Source organism: Chenopodium quinoa, unplaced genomic scaffold (assembly GCF_001683475.1).
Source record: "Chenopodium quinoa cultivar QQ74 unplaced genomic scaffold, ASM168347v1, whole genome shotgun sequence".
NCBI lineage: Eukaryota > Viridiplantae > Streptophyta > Magnoliopsida > Caryophyllales > Amaranthaceae > Chenopodium > Chenopodium quinoa.
The window spans coordinates 3,020,466-3,041,508 of NW_018744311.1; the positions used below are offsets into that span (position 1 = coordinate 3,020,466).

A 21,043-nucleotide genomic window follows, 5' to 3' on the forward strand; every position below is an offset into this window, starting at 1 on the left:
AGTAGATAACTTCAATTAAGATAAAACTTGGACCCTCCTCCCATAACATTATTGTGGGTCCAAATTAAAATTGATTGGGATTGACATTCTTTGTAGAGATCCACATTTTGGTGCACCCTATAAAATGTAATATGGGGGAGGGGGGTATGTATGTATGGTCGTATGGAGCAAGAAAGGGGGAAATTCTTTTCTTTTCTTTTATATTTTCTCCTTTAATTTGTTGGGTTTAGTGAATATAGAAATAGAAATCGAAATACCCAATTATTATGGAACATGGAAAAATAATTCCTTTGCACAATCATTTTCATAACATCATTTTGCTGACTACGAGCAATACAACTATTTGAAAAGGCAAGTTGGTAGTTACTTGGACATGAACAAGAAGAGGAGTTGCTAATAGGTCCATCACTAACTCCATCCCCACGTATATCATGATTAAATATTAACCAAACAAAACTATAACGAAATGAGTGATAATTTATATAGCAACGGTGGGAGTAAACAAAGTACCATTTATCAAAATAACATCTATATAACTATGTACGCGTAACAACGCACAAATCTTCTAAGACTTACACTACAATGTATACTTTTGAAATGAATTAACCATTTTTTTTCTTGATAATTCCAAAGACAATCTTCAAAGATCACATCAAACTTTAATTCCAAAATGAATCAACCAATTTTTTTTTTCTTGCAATGCTTAATCTCAAATCAATTAATAACAATACATCATTTTTATATATAGTATACATGTAACCAAGCAATATCACAAAATCAATATTGTTCCTTTGATAGCTGTGTATGAGGTCGTCCCATTGCAACACCCTGCTTATAATTAGCCGAGCTAGCGTAATTATTGTTCGTGTTATTAGCAGCGCCACACACCCAGAAAGCGTAAGAGATTAGTCCTAAAACAATGGTAATTACACACCAAAGTGCAGCACCAAGGAACAAATCTTCTTTACCAACTTTGCAAATGTGATTATTGTCTTCAGATTGAATTTTTGCTAGATAACTTATGTTATTGTGGATGGCTGTGTATAGTAATCCCAAAAATGCTATCACAAATGTTACCCTGCATCAAAACAACAAAGCCAAGGATTATATTTTAAGTAGTAGGCCACATTCGTCAAAATCTCCTAATACCCTTTTTAAACGTCAAGTTGTATAACACAAGCTAAGGGTTGATATATATTTTAAGTGGCACAATCGTTGTATAAATTGACTTCCGGACCACATTTTATAGTTCCATAATTTTTTATAACAACCCAATTTTTATACCGTATTATTTTATTCAGGCTTAGTTGTCAGTCTTGTCACTTGTCACATTAGTAATTCAAAGCATACATCAAATATAATGATGACGTGACTGTTAATGCTAGACAGAGTGAATATATGTAGGTACTTAGATATTGATAGAATATAGGATAAATATTCTTTGTATTCTGTTATAGTAGGATATATATTGTATATATTCTGTAATTATCTCTTGAGATTTCCTAACATGATTAGGACTCATGATTGTAACCCTATATATATTGATTAATGGAATACACTCCAATCTGAGGAGTTTCATAAAATCTAACATGGTATCAGAGCTTTAGGTTTCGATCTAACTTCCGCAATTTTTTATCCGCCATCATTTGTTCCCCGCTTCCAAAAAATCACAAACAAGCCCTTTCCGATCCAAATTGGAATGATGCGATGCGTGATGAATATAGTGCTTTAATTGAAGCGGAGACATGGGAATTGGTTCCTAGGCCTACGGGGGTGAATATTGTTAATTGTATGTGGTTACATCGTCATAAATTGAAAGCTAATGGTGATCTTGAAAGACACAAAGCTCGCTTAGTTTGTGATGGCAGGTCTCAGATTCAAGGTGTTGACTGTGATGAGACGTTTAGTCCGGTTTTTAAACCGGCTACTATTCGAACAGTGTTGAGTCTGGCTATGGCTCGTCGGTGGTCTATTCATCAACTTGATGTTAAAAATGTCTTTTTACGTGGTGATTTGAATGAGTGTGTTTATATGCATCAACCCCCTGGTTTTGTTGATAAGCGATTTCCAGGTTATGTTTGCAGACTTCACAAGGCTTTATATGGCCTCAAGCAAGCTCCGAGAGCTTGGTACCAGCGATTTGCTAATTATCTTTTGCAGATGGGGTTTGTTATTGCAAAAATGGACACACCATTATTTATTTTCCGACATGGGAAAGACACGGCATATTTACTTCTATATGTTGATGATATTGTGTTGGTTACATCCTCAGATAAATTGGTAAGAACATCATATCTCACTTATAGAAAGGGTTTCCAATGACTGACTTAGGTCCTCTGAATTATTTTCTGGGTATTTCTGTTACTCGTACTCCTTCATTCTTGTTTATGTCAAAGAAAAAATATGCACAGGAAATTCTTGAGCGTGCAGGTATGAGCAGTTGTAAACCTGCGCAGACGCCAGTGGACACTCAATCAAAGCTCATCGCAGATGCTGGACCTAGGTTTCATGACCCGACACTCTATCGCAGTCTTGCAGGTGCATTACAGTACCTCGCTTTTACTCGCCCTGATATAGCTTATGCAGTTCAACAGGTCTGTCTATTTATGCATGATCCCAGAGAGGCTCATTATGATGCATTGAAACGGATTCTGCGATACATTCAGGGTACCATTGATCATGGGTTACATTTATATCCTTCACCTCCGTCGAACTTGATTACTTATACAGACGCAGATTGGGGCGGGTGTCCTGACACTCGTCGCTCTACTTCCGGCTATTGTTGCTTTTTGGGTGACAATCTTATTTCTTGGTCGTCTAAGCGTCAACCAACTCTGTCTAGGTCAAGTGCGGAGGCAGAATACATAGGCGTCGCAAATGTTGTTTCCGAGGCTTGTTGGCTCCGTAATCTTCTTTTAGAGCTACATTGTCCTCTCCGGCAGGCTACTCTTGTCTATTGTGATAATGTCAGTGCAATTTATTTATCTCATAATCCCGTACAGCATCAACGCACCAAGCACGTCGAAATGGACATTCATTTCGTTCGATAAAAGGTGGCGTTGGGGCATGTACGAGTCTTACACGTTCCTTCACGGTACCAGTTTGCAGACATTTTCACGAAAGGCCTACCTCGACAACTATTTGTGGATTTCAGATCCAGTCTTAGCGTACGTCCTCCTCCCGCTACGACTGTGGGGGTGTGATAGAATATAGGATAAATATTCTTTGTATTCTGTTATAGTAGGATATATATTGTATATATTCTGTAATTATCTCTTGAGATTTCCTAACATGATTAGGACTCATGATTGTAACCCTATATATATTGATTAATGGAATACACTCCAATCTGAGGAGTTTCATAAAATCTAACAGATATTATCGAAGGTAAAAGGGGTAGAAATGCAGAGGTTGTGAGACATACCAGGAAATGACAAAGAGAATAAGAGAAGTAATAGCAGAACAAGTAGAAGAAATGCGTAAACCACAACAGCAAAAGCAGCTGATAGCAGCACTAATTAGAGTTTGTTCAGCCAAAAGAAGTGCAGCAGCAGTTATACCAAGTGCACATGCTCCTGTGTTTGGATATACGCATGCCCCATTTACTTTCGGACCTACATCATCTGCCTGCAGCCCACCCGAACAAAGACTAGTTAACAACGGGCGTACAAATCGCAATCAATTATAATTTTACTTCATCTGTTATGTATAATTAATCATGAATTGATGATAATATTGCGTGTTATAGACAATTATGAGAAAATCACACGTTAAATTACATGTGTACGTCCATGGTCCATCTGTTCTACATGTACATTTTGAAAACCTTATTTTAGCTATAAATTTAAACAAAGTATTATTCCATTAAACAATAATTAGTACAAAAAGTGGTTCAAATTAAAACTTCCAATTATACTCCGTACTAGTTGTGTATTAATTAATTTTGACCCGAGAATTATCATATGGAGTACTCCGTATTATATTATGATTGTTAATTTGTAATTTGTTGCCTACAAAACTTTTAAAAAATCACATTTAGTCAAATCATGGGCCAATCGCATCTAGGGCTCTAATCTAAGCTCAGTGCCACATTCAATTATGAAGTTGTCGTGAGAATTTAATTTATAGGGGTTTCTCATCAATTATTGGGCCTCAACCTTAATTGGTTTGGTTGGTTGGCCGGTTGGGCAGTTGAACATCCCTTCATACCTTCCTTGACCCGTACGCGACAAATTCTAATTACTCCCTCGATAACTTAGTTAATTCAGTTCATTTCAGATCAATTCATTTCTAAAGAATAAAGTTTTAGTAGATAATAAGATTAGTTATCGAACACATTTTTATTTTCAATGAATGAATTTGATATAGATAATATGAAAGTTCCAAAAATATAGATGAGTGGATATTTTAAATCACATTGTTCTAGTACTATGAATACATCATAATTCATAATCATACTCAACTTAACTATTTGATCTATAATTTGTGATCCGAGGAATTATAAATGAAAAATATGTACTTCACAAATTACATACATAATTACGTGGAATATCTGTAAGAAAAACCTAAAAATTACTAAATAAAGTATGCAATAATGTATAAATTATGCATCAATATTAAAATTTTTAAAAAATGATAAATAAAAATAAAATCACAGTAACAATATACTCACCTTAATTCTTTTGGCATAAGCAAGAAAGCTGAAAACAACAGCTAGTATACCAAGAACAAATGCAAAAATAGGCACCAAAACTGCCCGAATTCTCTGGGCCATTTTCGTTTATAGGACTTTTTTTTTTTCCTCTCTTTCTACAATATCTAAAATAAATTGGTTGGATGGTATAAATATGGGAGTGTGATACTTATATATACGTAGTAGCTATCACTAATTTTAGATAACAGCTGGAAGAGCCAACACAGTATGAAACAATTAATTAATGTATACATCAGCTTGGTTAGAATATAACGGTTATACTTATGATTTGTCACACAATCTCCCTAGGGTTGTTGGTTATTGTTTAATGGACGGGTCCGTTATATCATCAATTGAGTGTGGGATGTGTCATAAATAAAATCAAGCAATTACGATCCTTTACTTCATTCATCAGCTTAACTTTTTGGTTAGATTGATCCTTTGACACGTATGAATTTATAGTAGAGTTGTCAATTTGGGTAAACGGGTTGAGTTTAGGTCGGGTAAGAGTGGGTCAGGTCATTTCGGATTAATTCCATAACCGATGCGAGTCGGGTTTGGGTTAGGTCATGCTTGAGTCGGGTCATTCTTCTTATCGGGTTTGAGTCGGGTTAATAGCAGGTCAAGTTATATTTGGATCGGGTGAACAATAGGTCGGGTTTAATTTGGGTTTTCACGGGTTAAAACTAATTAGTGTAATTCTCGGGTTTGAGTCGGGTTCGTTCAAGTCAATAATTTGCGGGTTAGAAGCAGATCAGGTCATTATCGGGTTTGAGTCGGGTTCGGTTCAAGTCAATAATTTACGGATTATAATCAGGTCAGGTCAATTCAAGTCGGGTCATTCTCGGGTCCAAGTCGGGTTCGGTTCAAGTCAATAATTTGCGGGTTATAATCAGGTTGGGCCATTTCTAAGTCAGGTCATTCTCGGATTCAAGTCGCGTTATCTTCAAGTCAATAATTTGCAGGTTACAATCAGGTCGGGTCATTTCTAAGTCAAGTCATACTCGGGTTCAACTAAATATAAATAGATAATTATCATTTTTATCAAGCTAAATATTTCCTTTCACTATAATATATATTAGGGGTGAGCAAACTAGGTACTCGGTCAAAATTTTAGGACCCAAACTTGGAATTGGTCGGAACCGGGTCCTAAAATTTGGATCTGGAATTGGAATTTGTTCAACCGGGTCCTAAAATTTAGAAATTGGTATTGGAACCGCCGGGTACCGGTTCCGATTCTGGGTACCCACTTATGTATGTAATTGTTAAAATATAATACAAATTATAATTCTTATTTTAGTTAGGTTTATTTTTAGGGTTTAATATTTATATTTTTATATGCATGAAGCTATTTGTATTGATGTTAGCTATTAATATTACTTTTTTTAATTTACAAGTTAGATGCATTCAACATATTTTTATTATTTAAAATTTATTTAGTTTAGCATATATTAGATAACCGGGTACCCAACCGGTTCCGGTTCCAAAAAGTTGAGAATTGGAATTGGTTATAACCGGTCCTGAATTTATTACCCGAAATTGGAACCACCGGGTCCAATTTCGGTTCCGGACCCGCCGGTTTCGGTTCCAATTCCGGGTACCCAAAACTTTTCTCACCCCTAATATATATGACAATATACTAGGGAACTATAGTCTATAATTTAGGAAGATAATTATCTCCTTTGACCATACAACAAATATATACTATATTTAACTCTTAAATTAGAGGATGATGCTCCTTTCTTTTGCAGGCCTGGACCGACTTGGTATCCCTAGACAAAATGCTTTGATCAACAATAATAAGGTGGTCTAAATTGCATTTAAGGTGATTTGAAAACGGGTCAGGAACAATTTGGGTTGAATTTAGGTCGGGTCAATAACAAGTCGTGTTAATTTCGAGTCGGGTTAGTAACAGATCGGGTTGATTTTTTGGGTCGGGTAAGTAATAGTTCTGGTAAAATTTGGGTCGGGCCAATAACAATTCGGGTTGAATTTGGGTCTAGTCAATAACAAGTCAGGATGATTTCGAGTCGGGTTTTTAACAGGTTGGATTAAATTCGGGTCGGGTTAGGAATGGGTCTAGCTGAATTCAGGTCAGGTTAGTAACAAGTCGGGTCAAATTTGGGTTTTGAGGGGATAAAACGGGTAAGGGTCAATTTCGGTTCAAGTCGGGTTCGGTGCAAGTTAATTAAATTGGTCGTTGTAAACCGGTAAATCGGTGAAAGTTGTAAACCGGCAAATTGGTCGTTTAACAGCAAATTGGATGGTTTCACACGCCCAATTAGACTCCCATAGGATATAAAGGACCATGGTAACATTTTGGCAATTTTTATTTCCGTTAAAAAAAAAAGTTTTAAAAATTCCAAAATTGAAGGCTAATATCCACGCTTTTTGAGAAGTTTTGAAGGTTTCGAGTCGGTGTCAAAAAGCCTTGAGATTTTAGGGAATACATCTCGGGGTCATATAATGACGTTTGGAACCATATACGATCATTATATGTAATCATAAATGTTCGTGGAGGCTAAGGCTTGATTTAATGAAATAAGTGCAAGTTATAAACCGATAAATAGGCCGTTTAAAGCCAAATTGGAAGGTTGCACCCACCCAATTGGAATCTTGGAATGTATTAGGCACCATGGTAAACATTTCAACAATTTTTATCTCCGGACGAAAAAAGTCAAAAAATTCCAAAATTGAAGGCTAATATCCACGTTTTTTGAAAAATTATGGAGGTTTCGGGGACCAGTGTAGAAAAGTCTTGATATTTTAGGGGATACATCTCGGGGTCATATAATGTCGTTTGGAACCATATATGATCTTATATGTTGTCATAAATGTTCGTAGTATGCTTGGGTTAATGAAATCCAGGCAAGTTGTAAACCGGTAATTTGGTCGTTTAAAGACAAATTGGATGGTTCCACCAACCCAATTGGAATCCCAGAGGATATTAGGGATCATGGTAAAAATTTCAGCAACTTTTATTTCCGGGCGATAAAAAGTCAAAAAATTCTAATATTGAAGGCTAATATCCACGTTTTTTGAGAAATTTTGGAAGATTCAGGGCCCGGTGTTGAAAAGTATTAAAATTCTATGGGATACATCTCGGGGTCATATAATGCCGTTTGGAGCCATTTATGATCATTATATGTTGTCAAAAATGTTCGTGGTAGGCTTGATTTAATGAAATCGATGCAAGTTGTAAACTGGTAAATTGGTCGTTTAAAGGCAAATTGGATAGGTCAACCTACCCAATTGGACTCCTAGAGGTTATTAGGGATCATGATAAAAATTTGGGCAATTTTTATTTCCGGGCGAAAAAAGCCAAAATAATTCCAAAATTGAAGGCTTATATCCACGTTTTTTGAGAAATTTTGGAAGTTTCGGAGCACGGTGTCAAAAAGCCTTGAGAATTTAGGTAATACATCTCAGGGTCATATAATGACTTTTGGAACTGTATATGATCATTATAAGTTGTCATAAACGTTCGTGGTAGACTTGATTTAATGAAATCGGTGCAAGTTATAAACCGGTAAATAGGTCGTTTAAAGGCAAATTAGATGGTAGAATCCACTTAATTGGACTCCCGAAGGGTATTAGGTACCATAGTAAACATTTCGGAAATTATTATTTCCGGACGAAAAAAGTCTAAAAAGTCTAAAAATAAAGGCTTATATCCACACTTTTTGAGATATTTTGGAGGTTTCGGGGCTCGGTATCAAAAAGCCTTGAGATTGTAAGGAATACATCTCAGGGTCATATAATATCATTTGGAACCATATATGATCATTATTTGTTGTCATAATTGTTCGTGGTAAGCTAGCTTGAGTCAATAAAATCGGTGCAAGTTGTAAACCAGTAAATTGGTTGTTTAAAGGCAAATTGGATGGTTCCACCCACCCAATTGGACTACCGGAGGGTATTAAGGACCATGGTAAACAATTCGGCAATTTTTATTTTCGGGCAAAAAAAAGTCAAAATTTTCCAAAATTGAAGGTTAATTAATATCTATGTCTTTTGAGAAATTTGGGAGGTTTTAGGGGTTGGTGTCGAAAAGTCTTGAGATTTTGGGGAATACATATGGGGGCCAAATTAAATAATTCTGTTTGGAACCATATATGGTCATTATATGTTGTCATAGATGTTCGTGGTAGGCTTGAGTTAATGAAATCACTGCAAGTTGTAAATCGGTAAATTGGCCGTTTAAAGGAAAATTGGATATATAGTTCCACCTTTCACCCACACAATTGGACTCTCAGAGGGTATTAGGGATCATGGTAAACATTTCGGGAATTTTTGTTTCCGGGCAAAAAAAAGTCAAAAAATTCCATAATTGAAGGTAATATCCACACTTTTCGAGAATTTTTGAAAGTTTCGGGGTCGAGTGTTGAAAAGTCTTGAAATTCTAGGGGATATATTTCGGGGTCATATAATGCCGTTTGGAACAATGTATGATCATTATTTGTTGTCATAAATGTTTGTGGTAGGCTTGATTTAATGATATCAGTGCAAATTGTAAACTGGTAAACTGGTCGTTTAAAGGCAAATTTGATGGTTTCACCCATCCAATTGGACTCTCGGAGGGTATTAGGGACCATGGTAACGTTTTGTAAATTTTTATTTCCGGGCGAAAAAAGTCAAAAAATTTTAAAATTGAAGTTTAGTATCCACTCTTTTTGAGAAATTCTGGTGGATTCAGGGCCCGTTGACGAAAAGACTCGAGATTTTTTGGGACACATCCATGGTCATATAATGCCGTTTGGAAACATATATAATTATTATATGTTGTCATAATTGTTCGTGATATGCTTGAATTAATGAAATCGGTGCAAGTTGTAAACCAATCAATTGGCCGTTTAAAGGCAAATAGAATGGTTCGACCCACCCAATTGGACTTCTGGAGGGTATTAGGGATCATGGTAAATATTTCGGCAATTTTTATTTTCGGGCGAAAAAAAAGTAAAAAAATTTCAAAATTGAAGGCTAATATCCACGTTTTTTGAGAAATTTTAGAGGTTTCGGTGCTTGGTGTCGAAAAGCCTTTATATTATAGGGGATACATCTCGGGGGTCATATAATGCCATTTGGAACCATATATAATCATTTTATGTTGTCATGAATGTTTTTGATAGACTTGAGTTAATGAAATCGACGCAAGTTGTACACCGATAAATTGGGCGTTTAAAGGAATTTTGGATGGTTCCACCCACCCAATTGGACTCCTGGAGGGTATTAGGGATCATGGTAAAAATTTCGGCAATTTTTATTTCCGGGCGAAAAAGGCCAAAAAATTCCAAAATTAAAGGCTTATATCCACGCTTTTTGAGAAATTTTGGAGATTTCGGGGCACAGTGTCGAAAAGCCTTGAGAATTTAGGTAATACATCTCGGGGCCATATAATGTCTTTTGGAACCATATACATGATTATTATTTTAGTTCATATAAGTTCGTGATAGGCTTGAATTAATGAATTCGGTGCAAGTTGTAAACTGGTAAATTGACCGTTTAAAGGCAAAATAGGATGGTTCCACCCTCCCAATTGGACTCACAGAGGGTATTAGGGACCATGGTAGACATTTCGGCAAATTTATTTTGGGCTAAAATAAGTTTTAAAAAATTCCATAATTCTAGGCTATATTCACGCTTTTTGAGAAATTTTGGAGGTTTCGGGGCCCGGTGTTGAAAATCCTTTAGATTATAGAGGATACTCTCGGGGGCATATCATGCCATTTGGAACCATATATGATCATTATTTGTTGTAATAAATGTTCGTGGTAGGCTTGAATTAATGAAATCGGTGCAAGTTGTAAACTGGTAAATTGGTCGTTTAAAGGCAAATTGGATGGTTCAACCCACCCAATTGGACTCCCGGAGGATATCAGAGATGGTAAATACTTCGGCAATTTTTATATCCGGGCGAAAAAAGTAAAAAAATTCTAAAATTGAAGGCTAATATCCACGCTTTTTGAGAAATTTCGAATGTTTCGGGGCTCGACGTCGAAAAACCTTTAAATTATAGGGGATACATCTCGGTTCCATATAATTCCGTTTGGAACCATATATGATCATTATATGTTGTCAATAATGTTTGTGGTAGACTTGAGTTAATGAAATCGGCGCAAGTTTTAAACCGATAAATTGGCCGTTTAAAGGCAAATTGGATGGTTCCACCCATCCTATTGGACTCCCGGAGGGTATTAGAGACCATGGTAAACATTTCGACAATTTTTATTTCCGGGCAAAAAAAAGTAAAAAATTCATAAATTGAAGTCTATATCCACGCTTTTTGTGAAATTTTGGAGGTTTTGGGTAGAGATGTCAATTCGGGTAAACGGGTCGGGTTTTGGTCGGTAAGAGTGGGTCGGGTCAATTCGGATTAATTCCATAACCTGTGCGGGTCAGGTTTGGGTTGGGTCATGCTTTAGTCAGGTAATACTTCTTATCGGGTTTGGGTCGGGTTAGTAACAGGTCGGGTTACATTCAGGTCGGGTGAACAATATGTCTGGTTAAATTCGGGTTTTCATGGGTTAAAACGGTTTAGGGTAATTCTTGGGTTCGAGTCGGGTTCGGTTCAAGTAAATAATTTGCGGATTATAATCAAGTCGGGTTATTTTCGGGTTTGAGTCGGGTTCGGTTCAAGTAAAAAATTTGCGGGTTATAATCAGGCCGGGTCATTTTAAGTTGGGTCATTCTCGGGTTCAAGTCAGGTTTGGTTCAAGTCAACAATTTGCGGGTTATAATCAGGTTGGGTCATTTTCAAGTCGGGTCATTCTCGGATTCAAGTCGTTATGTACAAGTCCATAATTTGCAATCAGGTCGTGTCATTTCCAAGTGAGGTCATATTCGGGTTCAACTAATATAACTATAAATAGATAATTATCATTTTTATCAAGCTAATTATTTCCTTTGACTATATATAATATATATGACAATATACTAGGGAACTATAGTCTATAATTTAGAAAAATAATTATCTCATTTGATCATACAACAAATGTATACTATATTTAACACTTAAATTTGAGCTGATGATGCTCCTTTAATTTCTTTTGCTGGCCTGGATTGACTTGGTCTCCCTAGACAAATGCTTTGATCAACAATAAGAAGGTGGTCTAACTTGCATCTAAGGTGATTTGAAATCGGGTCAGGAACAATTTGGGTTGAATTTAGGTCAGGTCAATAACAAGTCGTGTTAATTTCTAGTCGAATTAGTAACAGATCGGGTTGAATTTTTGGGTCGGGTTAGTAATAGGTTTGGTAAAATTCGGGTCAGGTCAATAACAAGTCGGGTTGAATTTGGGTAAGGTCAATAACAAATCGGGTTGATTTTGGGTCGGTTTTGTAACACGTTGGGTTAAATTCAGGTCGGGTTATGAACGGGTCGGGTTAAATTCAGGTCAGGTTAGTAACAAGTCGGGTTAAATTCGCGTTTTGGTAGGTTAAAACGGGTTTGAATCAATTTCGGTTCAAGTTAGGTTCGGTTCAGGTCAATAATTTACGGGTTACATTCGGCTCGGGTTATCTCCAGGCCAGTTCATGTTCGGGTTCATGTCTCACATACTCGGGTCAACTCGGGTCTAGGGTTGGTTTCAGGTCAGGTCCATTCAGGTTTGGGTCACTAATTTTTCGGGTTCAAATGAGTCGGTTAATAATCGGGTTTGAGTTGGTATTTCGGGTTGGGTCAACTTTTGACAGTTCTAATTTATACTTCATCCGTTCTGTTAATATTGCAACAAGGAGGAAATTACGCATCCCAAAACACATTTTATATGCTAAATATCTATAATTGGGTAAGAGTAAAAATTATAAAAAGTTGATATTGTGAAAGTTTTATATAAGACGAATCCAACAAGATCCCACTTGACTATATTTTGCTTAACGTATAACTCATATTATATGATCAAACGAGAATGATGAATAGTGCAAAAAGTCCCATATTAATAGAACGGAGGAAGTAGTAGTTTAGGTTAACTTGTTAAATGATAATGCATGCATAATGTTATTCATCGTAAACGCATGTTGCACATCCCAAATGTCCATATATACTACCATCTTTGTCCGAAATAATAGTCAGATATAGTGTACGATGTATTTTGTAAGATGTTTGGGGAAAAGTAACATCATTCTCTAAACTGAACTAGTATTAGGTTTTTATTTTTATTTTTTTATATTACTACTAATTATTTAATTTTTTCCCCTATTTGCTATTGTTTTTGTATAAGTAATTTATAATGGGTAATGCTATATGTAACCTTAAGGACTGCATATAAGCATTTAATATACTTCATTTTTTAATATTAAGTTGGGAATTTATCGACAATTTACGAGTAAATCAGTGTAATAATTGTTTATTTAGGGTCTGTTCTCATTCGTTTATTTTCAGTTCAGTTTAACTCAGTTCAGCTCAGCTCAGCTCAGTTCAGTTCAGTTCAGTTCAGTCAATGAAAACAGACTCTTATTGTCTTTTCTTTCCCTTTAATTTAAGTTTCATATTCTCCATAACAATACCAATTGATTGTAGAATTAATTGCTCTGGCGAGTGTGGTAGTGATGGCGGCGATAATTGCATGATGATGATGATGGTGGTCAGCAGTTGTGACTTGTGAAGTGTTGAAGACCTAGGGGCAATATGGTAATATGCTATATATTGTGAACTGTTGGACTAGTGCGTTGCTGGTCCTTGGATTAGAACATGCTTTAACAATAAGAATAATCTTAAACTTTATTTATACTATTATAATGCGTGTAATCATAGAGTAGAACACCTAATTACTTGCTAGCTGCTATTAGCCTATTAGGTAATTTAATCATTTGGCTACTTACATCACACCCACTATACGATTTATACACGTACTACATAAACATACACAGTGTATACAACTATGATCATTGATATATACAAATCAACATAATACTTCATTCGTTTCAATAAACTTCTTGAATTCAAATAAATATCAATACACACGTGCATGTAATTAAACAAAATAAAATAAAAGAATTTTCAAAATTACATAAAAACTCTAAAAAAAACCCTTCTAATCATAGGAATTGCACACTTTATTTTATTTTTTTCTTGCAATTCCATCAATTTTTGGTTTATACAACCAACAACATAACAACCAAATAATTTTATCTAACATTGATATAATCAACATTGTTCTTTTGGTAATTGTGCATGAGGTTGTCCCATTGCAACACCACTTTGTGCATAATTAGCTTGCTCACTAGTTGTGTTTTTTGTATGAGTACTACACGCCCAAAAACCGTAAGTGATTAGGCCTAAAACTGTGGTAATTATGCACCAAATTGCTGCCCCTAGGAACAAATTCTCTTGGCCAATAAAGCAACTGCCTCCATTGTTTAGAGAGTGATGTTTTACTAGAAATTTGTGGCTGTTGACTACCGCGGTGTATATCAATCCGATAAATGATATAACAAATGCGCACCTGCATTCATAACATCGATAAAAAATTTATATTTTAAAAATCTACAAGACTATTCTAATAACGGGAGTTGATACACATACAATCATTGTATGCGGTCCTTAGAAATTTGACACATCATAAAAAAGGAAGAAAAGTAGGAGTCAAATATAAATTGAATTTAAATGGAACTTGGACCCATAATTTTAGCCAATAAAAACATAACAAATTGTGGTTATATGTAGGGACCACATACAACAATTGTATGTGTAGCCTTTGGGTTCTAATAACCACCTTAATATACGCATAAAATTGCTAATGTAGTACTCCGTAATGTATAATTTCAGGCCATTTAAATTTAGCTGTCACATTTTTAGAATATTTAAGCTACCTATACAATGAGCGATGTGATTATTATATATTAAAGCATAAATGAAATGTAACATACCAGGAAAGAATGAAGAATATCATTGCCAAAATAGCAGCAAATTTTCTGTTAAAATGAACTCCACGACGTCGACAGCAAAAGCATCTGATGCCGAAAGTAATAGTAAGTTGCTCAAACAGAAGAACAAGTGCAGCAACTATACCATAATACAAAGCTGAACTGCTTGGATACGCGCAATACCCATTAAAGCTGGTCACTTCATAACTCTGCTTACAAAAACAACGAAACCAGTTAATTTAAGTGCTTGTTTGATTGACATGTACTGCATACACAAACACGAAGTAAAACTATATATCATTGAAATTAAAATTTAGAAAATATATTGTTTGGTTGACAAAAACACAAGATTGAAAATTACCTTGACTCGTTTGGTGTAAGCAGTAAAACTGAACACAATAGCGAGTATACCATGAAGAAGGGCTTTTAAAGGTACCCAATAAGTGTATTCTTGTGACATTTTTGAACTATTTTCAATTTTAATTTCTCTCTTTAGAATTTGATTTTGCGAAATGTTTGTGATAAGATAGTTTGCAATTGAATTGGATAGAGAAATGAGTTAAAGGATATTTATATTATGAGTAGCTAGCTTAATTAGATAGCAATAATCTATTTTAGGAAGACTCCTAAGACCAGCCGACACGTTATTATTAGACGACAAAATTGAATTCAAGACTCGACATTATTAATTTATTATTATTAATTAAGTAATACTTTGTATTTACTCAATGCATGTGTCAACTTGGCTAGAAAAAAGTTTATAAAAAATAAATTAATAAATTACTCCTTAAAATAGGAAATGTAACGTTGGAGTGTTGGACCTTATCCAATGCATAAAATTATTTGTTTTTATAGGCTTTGCGTGTCGTGCTATTTATACGTGTGTACATTTTGAAGCATTCTCTATTGAGTAGTACTGACTACTGAGTAGGGTTAATGATTTATGGTTTATCTAAAATTCTAAATACGTTTGCTACACCAATAAGAGTTGGCTCAAGTGGTAAGGTCTCGAATTCAAGCCTCACGAATACTGAAAACTCTTGTTGGGAGACTCATCCACCATAAGCTAAGGTGTGCAACGCGAGTCGGATCTGGATGTAATTGCAGGCTTAAAGCTGAGTACTGGTGAACCAGGTGGGCAAACTCAAAAAAAAAAAAAAAAATGTTTGCTATTGCAATAATTGATGGAGGAGGCATAAGGGAGAAAAGTCGTCCACTAACACAGTGTATGTATAGAGTAAGGTTTCAATATAAAATTAATACTCCTATCTATTGAGTCGACTGTTTAAGGGTATTAAAATAATATTAAGTTTGAAATGCTTGACAAAACACACATAATTTGTTTAATTAATGTTAATTTAACTTAATATTGTATTATTTTATTTCTTTAATCTAACGTCCGAGGGTGTTCGTTAGTTTTTGTCTTATTATAGAGTAATTTAATATTCAATGTTTATAATTTTTGCTGAAATGTGATTGAAGATCATTATGAATTGGAGAAAGTACTTGTTATTTTGGAAATAAGTATTAAAAAGAAGGTCTAACTTGAATTCAAAAAAAATTCTTAAAATTAAGGAGCTAGTCATCACTAATTAATAAATTTGGAGCATTGCTTTTAACACACCATCTTACTCTTAAATCAATTACTACCTTCAATCGATTTTTATTAGTTATAACTTTAGAATATTTTATATCTCACAAATAATACTCCAAAGTTGCGACTAAAAAAAAAAATCAAAGGTAGTAATTACTTAAGGTCGTCATACATTTTTAACTAACACACCACCTTAAGTAATAGTTTTTATGATTCATTTGAGACCCATTTTACCCTAGACCCACTATACCCTGCCCACTGAATGATCTAGTTAAGTGTTTGAATATTTCAAATCAAACTCAATGGACATGGTCTTGATAAAATTTGATTATAAAATTTGATTTGAAGTCACACAAAATAACTAGGGTTCAGGTTAGATTGGATTTGATCCATGTTATCTTTACTTTCACAACATACTTTTACTTTATAGGGTAAAGGAACATTTTATTGGTAAAGATGTAGGCAAAAAGGAGGTCATGGACTGGCTATGTGATGAGCGAGTCATATGGCCATTATTGGGTGAGGATGGATGGCATACTTGTTGTGGCGGCTAGGGAAGCGCAGAGAGATCATGAAAAAGAAATCGGAAGGTGTTGGAGAGAGACACGGATTACATATTTTGGTTGAATTTCAAAAGCATAATTAATTCGTATAGATTTATCGAAAAAGTTTGTTAATAGGACTTAAACAGGTTTTTATAGGCACTCCTCATTATAAATTCTAAAAAACTTGTACTAGTATTTATATTGGTGCTCATTCCGGAATCTAACAAAATCTAATTGCAATTTTCGATTGCAACTTTAACTTAGGGAAAATGAATATTGTATCGACTTTCATTATATGAGCATTGGCGCATTGCTACATGTTGTAGGACTTTATTACATTAACGTAGACCAATTTTTATAATCAAATGAATACATTTACACAACTATATTACACAATATAACAAATAATCAAACAAATAGATAAACTAATTACAATCTTTATGATCACAACAAACTTCCAACGACAATTTAGATTAAAATTCTAAAACGATGATTTGCATACAATTTTACCATACAACAATTACGTACATCATCTCATCAACATTGTTATACTATACATAGTAACACCTTACATAGTCCTTAATTAATTAGCAGAATTACTATATCAGCTTAACAATTCTTGTTATTATCGCGGTCTTTACCACATGCCCAAAAAGCATAAGAGATTAGACCAAAAACAGTTTTAATGAGGCACCAAGATGCAGCACCTAGGTTCATTTGCTTCATACCAATGAAGCAACTTCCACCATTAGCGCGTAAAGAATGATGTTTTACAAGAAATTTGTGGTTGTTGACGGCTGCTGTGTACATTAGTCCTATGAATACTATAGAAAATGCTAACCTGCATGCATTTACCGCAAAAAAAAAAAAAAAAAAAAAAGTTAAGTTCATAATTAATACACAATTATTAATTAATTGATGATATTATTGTTACATACTGTATATATATACCAGGAAAAAATGAAGAAAAATATTGAGATAATAGCAGTGCAATTTGATGAACAACGTGCTCCACGACAGCAAAAGCATCCCATGCCAACACTTAAAGTAATTTGTTCAGCCAGAAGAGCTATTGCAGCTATCAAAGCTAGATACCACGCTGAACTGCTTGGATACTCGCAAACTCCGTTAAAGTCCGTAACCTCCTCACTCTGCTCAAAAGAACAAACGAGCGAGTGAGTTTAAGTGGTCGTTTGATTGACAGTATAGTACAAATAAACATGTACAAGTACACATGAAACCCATCGTGTATATATTATTTAAAGAGTTATACACTTGTACCATAACTTGCCATTGCAATATTTGGTTGTCTGGTTGACAAAAACACGTGAAATTAGAATTTCCACAAAAATAGAAAAGTTGCTTGAGTTGTTAATTTAACTTTTATACTCTTGTAGTATAGTTAGTAGAATTAAGAAGCTAAAATTCTTAGGAAATAAACAATAATTGAATAGTCATTGTCTCATTTTATCTACGCAGCATTAACATATAAAGAATGTACTATTGTACATTTGTACAATTACTCAGTTTGAACATATTTTTTCCTTTTTTTTTTTTAATATCCGAAAAAATATTTTAGTACTACCAACATAAGATGTATTATGGGTTACCTTACATCAGAATGTCCCTAATGTATAATTTGAAGCTCACTATGTTAATTTTCTAATAACTACATTGTGATTTGACAAGTGTGATAAGTCAAAATAATGCAGATATATTGAAATACATGTATTTAATATTAAAGCTTACGAAAAAAACCCTAAAATAAAAATTTATTACCGTAATCCTTTTGGAATAAGCAGCAAAGCTGAGAGCAATTGCTAAAATACCATGAATAAGGGCTTTTAAAGGCACCCAATAACTAAATTGACCTGCCATTTTAATCCTATCTGTGTCTTTCTAGAATTATCTAATAAAAAATGTAGTTTTTTTTTTTTTTTTTTTTTTTTGACGGGAATAAAAAATGTAGTTGATTATTTGTGAGTAATTACACAAATAAGTTTGAGTTAATTGCTATTTATAGAACTCCAGTGGCGGGTAAAGTAAATTATAATATCATGCTAATCAATGCTTGTGCCAATTTGGGCTATTTGGCTATAAAAAATAATTAACTTTTATAAAATCATCTAATAGTTTATGTAATGTTGGACCTCAATGTTTACCTAATTCGATTCTCCATTAACTTTGCGTATATATGTTGCTCATAATTGAGTAACTAAAGTTGCATTGAACTAATCTTACTTCAACCAAAAAGGAGGATCTATGTACACATTTAGCACATCAAATTAGATAACAAAAAAAATATAGCATGTGACACATATGATACTATGATAGACACGATACGACACGAAACAATACATTACTATACGTATAAGGCCTTATACTGGCCTAATTTTTTTTTTTCAAAAAACACGACAACATAAAACATATGAGCAAATGAGCAATCACACTAAAGTGAAATTTGACTTAGGGCCTGTTCTCATACGTTGAAATTCAGTTCAGTTCAGTCCAGTTTAGCTCCTAATTTTCTTCTCTTATAAAATATTCATTTCAATCCAGTTCAATTCAGTTCAGCTGAATTCAGTCAATGAGAACATGCCCTTAATCAAGCAAACATGAAACAAAGTGATGCGGTGGTGCCACGTAGGATTGGGCTGGCTACAATTAATCTTCCCAACCATACAATACAAAGCATTTGTGCGTATGAAAATTATACCCTACATCCTAGTGTAGGATGGTCTACCTACACCCCCTGATGCTACGCCGTTTTGTAGCTTGCGGGGAGTACTCACGAGCTAATTCATGCTTCAATTCTTTCCTTTTTTTTATTTATTTTTTTAATTCCTTGTTTCTTATTATTCAAGCTATGTATATAAATGATTTTAAACCCAATATTTTCTCTCTCCTCAATTGATCAATTTCCATTTTTCTACCTACATTCTCTCTAGTTAATTCATCTTCTTCATTTGATTTTATACTAATTTTGCCGTTTATTTTTCCTACGATTTTGATAATTGTTGTTGATCATCAATGGCTGATTCTTCCTCTGCTAATTTCGATCGTGATTACGAAAGTGTGTTTCCGTCTTCTAGAGTTCGATTGATTGATTCGTTTGTTCATCAACAATGTGAGTAATTACAATCATAATTTTGTAATTTTTATCATCAATACATTGTTGTGTTATAATGCTCTGTTTATTTCAACTTAATTTATGTATTATTATTCTTTTCGTTGCTTCAATTTTCAAAATTTGATTATGATTATGATGAGCGTTTTTGGATTGTTCATACTTTGTTATGAATATTTCGCTGCTTCAATTTATTTCATTGCTCTATGTTTGAAAATTGCGTGATTTTGTTTTTATGCTTTTTTTTTTTTTTGGATCATTTTTATATTTAAAATTAATCAATTATGTGTTATCATTTGTACTTCTTAATTTTTTTATGTCATATATGATTATTTGTTTTTACCATTTTTTCTTGATAATATTATGTGTCAAAATTTTCCATATTGATCATGTGCAATTTTGCTATTGAACATTGTATTTGTTAATTATTGTTCATTTTTGAAACATGTTATGTTCATTTATAATTGTACATTAAAACTTTGTGCAATGAGAAAAAAAACTGATATTTCATATCTTGCTAAGGTTTTGATCTTATCTGTTTATTTAAGTGTTTGAAATTGAACATTTATATATTTTAATATGATCATTTAACTTTTATTTGAAGGCGAAGGATTTAGTGTTTAAAGGATTTAATATGATCATTTTTTGAAACTTGTTATGTTCATTTATAATTGTATATTAAAACTTTGTGCAGTGGGAAAAAAAGCTGATATTTCATATCTTGCTAAAGTTTTGTTTTTCTTATCTGTTTATTTAAGTGTTTGTAATTGAACATTTATATATTTTAATATGATCATTTAATTTGTTTTGCAGTCGAAGGATTTAAATATTCCTATAAATAAAAGTGTTGCTGGTGTTTCTGCTGCTCAAGCTCAATGTAATGTTCCTATAAATAAAGGTGGTGCTGGTGTTAAAAATGATGCTCAAGTTAATCCAAGAGTACTAATGCGTCTACAAAATCTCAAACTAGATATTTTGTTCCACCCGTAGTTCTTGGCATTGTTCCAACTTCAACTCAGGATTGTTCAACCTTCAATCTAGAAATGTTTAAACCCCATTCCAGAAATGTTCAATCGACAAATGTTTAAGTTATTCCTCCCACGGTTCCAATAAATGATCAAGGTGCTCTTGTTCAAAGTTCTTCAAGTGTTAAAGACATAAGAATTTGTTTCTATATAGTACCTTTTTTAGTATATTGTTTTTTTAAAATTCAACATATG

General features: G+C 33.9%; 3 protein-coding genes and 1 long non-coding RNA gene across 4 annotated transcripts; 1 reads left to right on the forward strand and 3 right to left on the reverse strand.

The window, feature by feature from the left end:
* Nucleotides 1-512: 512 nt before the first annotated feature.
* Nucleotides 513-4,846, reverse strand: LOC110696142. Its single transcript, XM_021873432.1, has 3 exons — nucleotides 4,673-4,846; nucleotides 3,425-3,627; nucleotides 513-1,078 (listed from the first exon to the last, which is right to left on the reverse strand). The coding sequence occupies exons 1-3, from the start codon at nucleotides 4,772-4,774 to the stop codon at nucleotides 778-780; spliced, it is 606 nt and encodes a 201-aa protein (XP_021729124.1). The 5' UTR covers nucleotides 4,775-4,846; the 3' UTR covers nucleotides 513-777.
* Nucleotides 4,847-13,605: 8,759 nt separating this feature from the next.
* Nucleotides 13,606-15,117, reverse strand: LOC110696143. The gene is made up of 3 exons (XM_021873433.1): nucleotides 14,919-15,117; nucleotides 14,561-14,766; nucleotides 13,606-14,136 (listed from the first exon to the last, which is right to left on the reverse strand). The coding sequence occupies exons 1-3, from the start codon at nucleotides 15,015-15,017 to the stop codon at nucleotides 13,839-13,841; spliced, it is 603 nt and encodes a 200-aa protein (XP_021729125.1). The 5' UTR covers nucleotides 15,018-15,117; the 3' UTR covers nucleotides 13,606-13,838.
* Nucleotides 15,118-17,149: 2,032 nt separating this feature from the next.
* Nucleotides 17,150-18,867, reverse strand: LOC110696212. Its single transcript, XM_021873498.1, has 3 exons — nucleotides 18,476-18,867; nucleotides 17,648-17,847; nucleotides 17,150-17,537 (listed from the first exon to the last, which is right to left on the reverse strand). Exons 1-3 carry the CDS (start codon nucleotides 18,572-18,574, stop codon nucleotides 17,306-17,308), a joined length of 531 nt encoding a protein of 176 aa, XP_021729190.1. The 5' UTR covers nucleotides 18,575-18,867; the 3' UTR covers nucleotides 17,150-17,305.
* A 474-nt stretch (nucleotides 18,868-19,341) lies between these two features.
* Nucleotides 19,342-20,997, forward strand: LOC110696213. Its single transcript, XR_002506260.1, has 2 exons — nucleotides 19,342-19,823; nucleotides 20,637-20,997. It is a non-coding gene; the product is annotated as an uncharacterized LOC110696213 (long non-coding RNA).
* The last annotated feature ends 46 nt before the right edge of the window (nucleotides 20,998-21,043 follow it).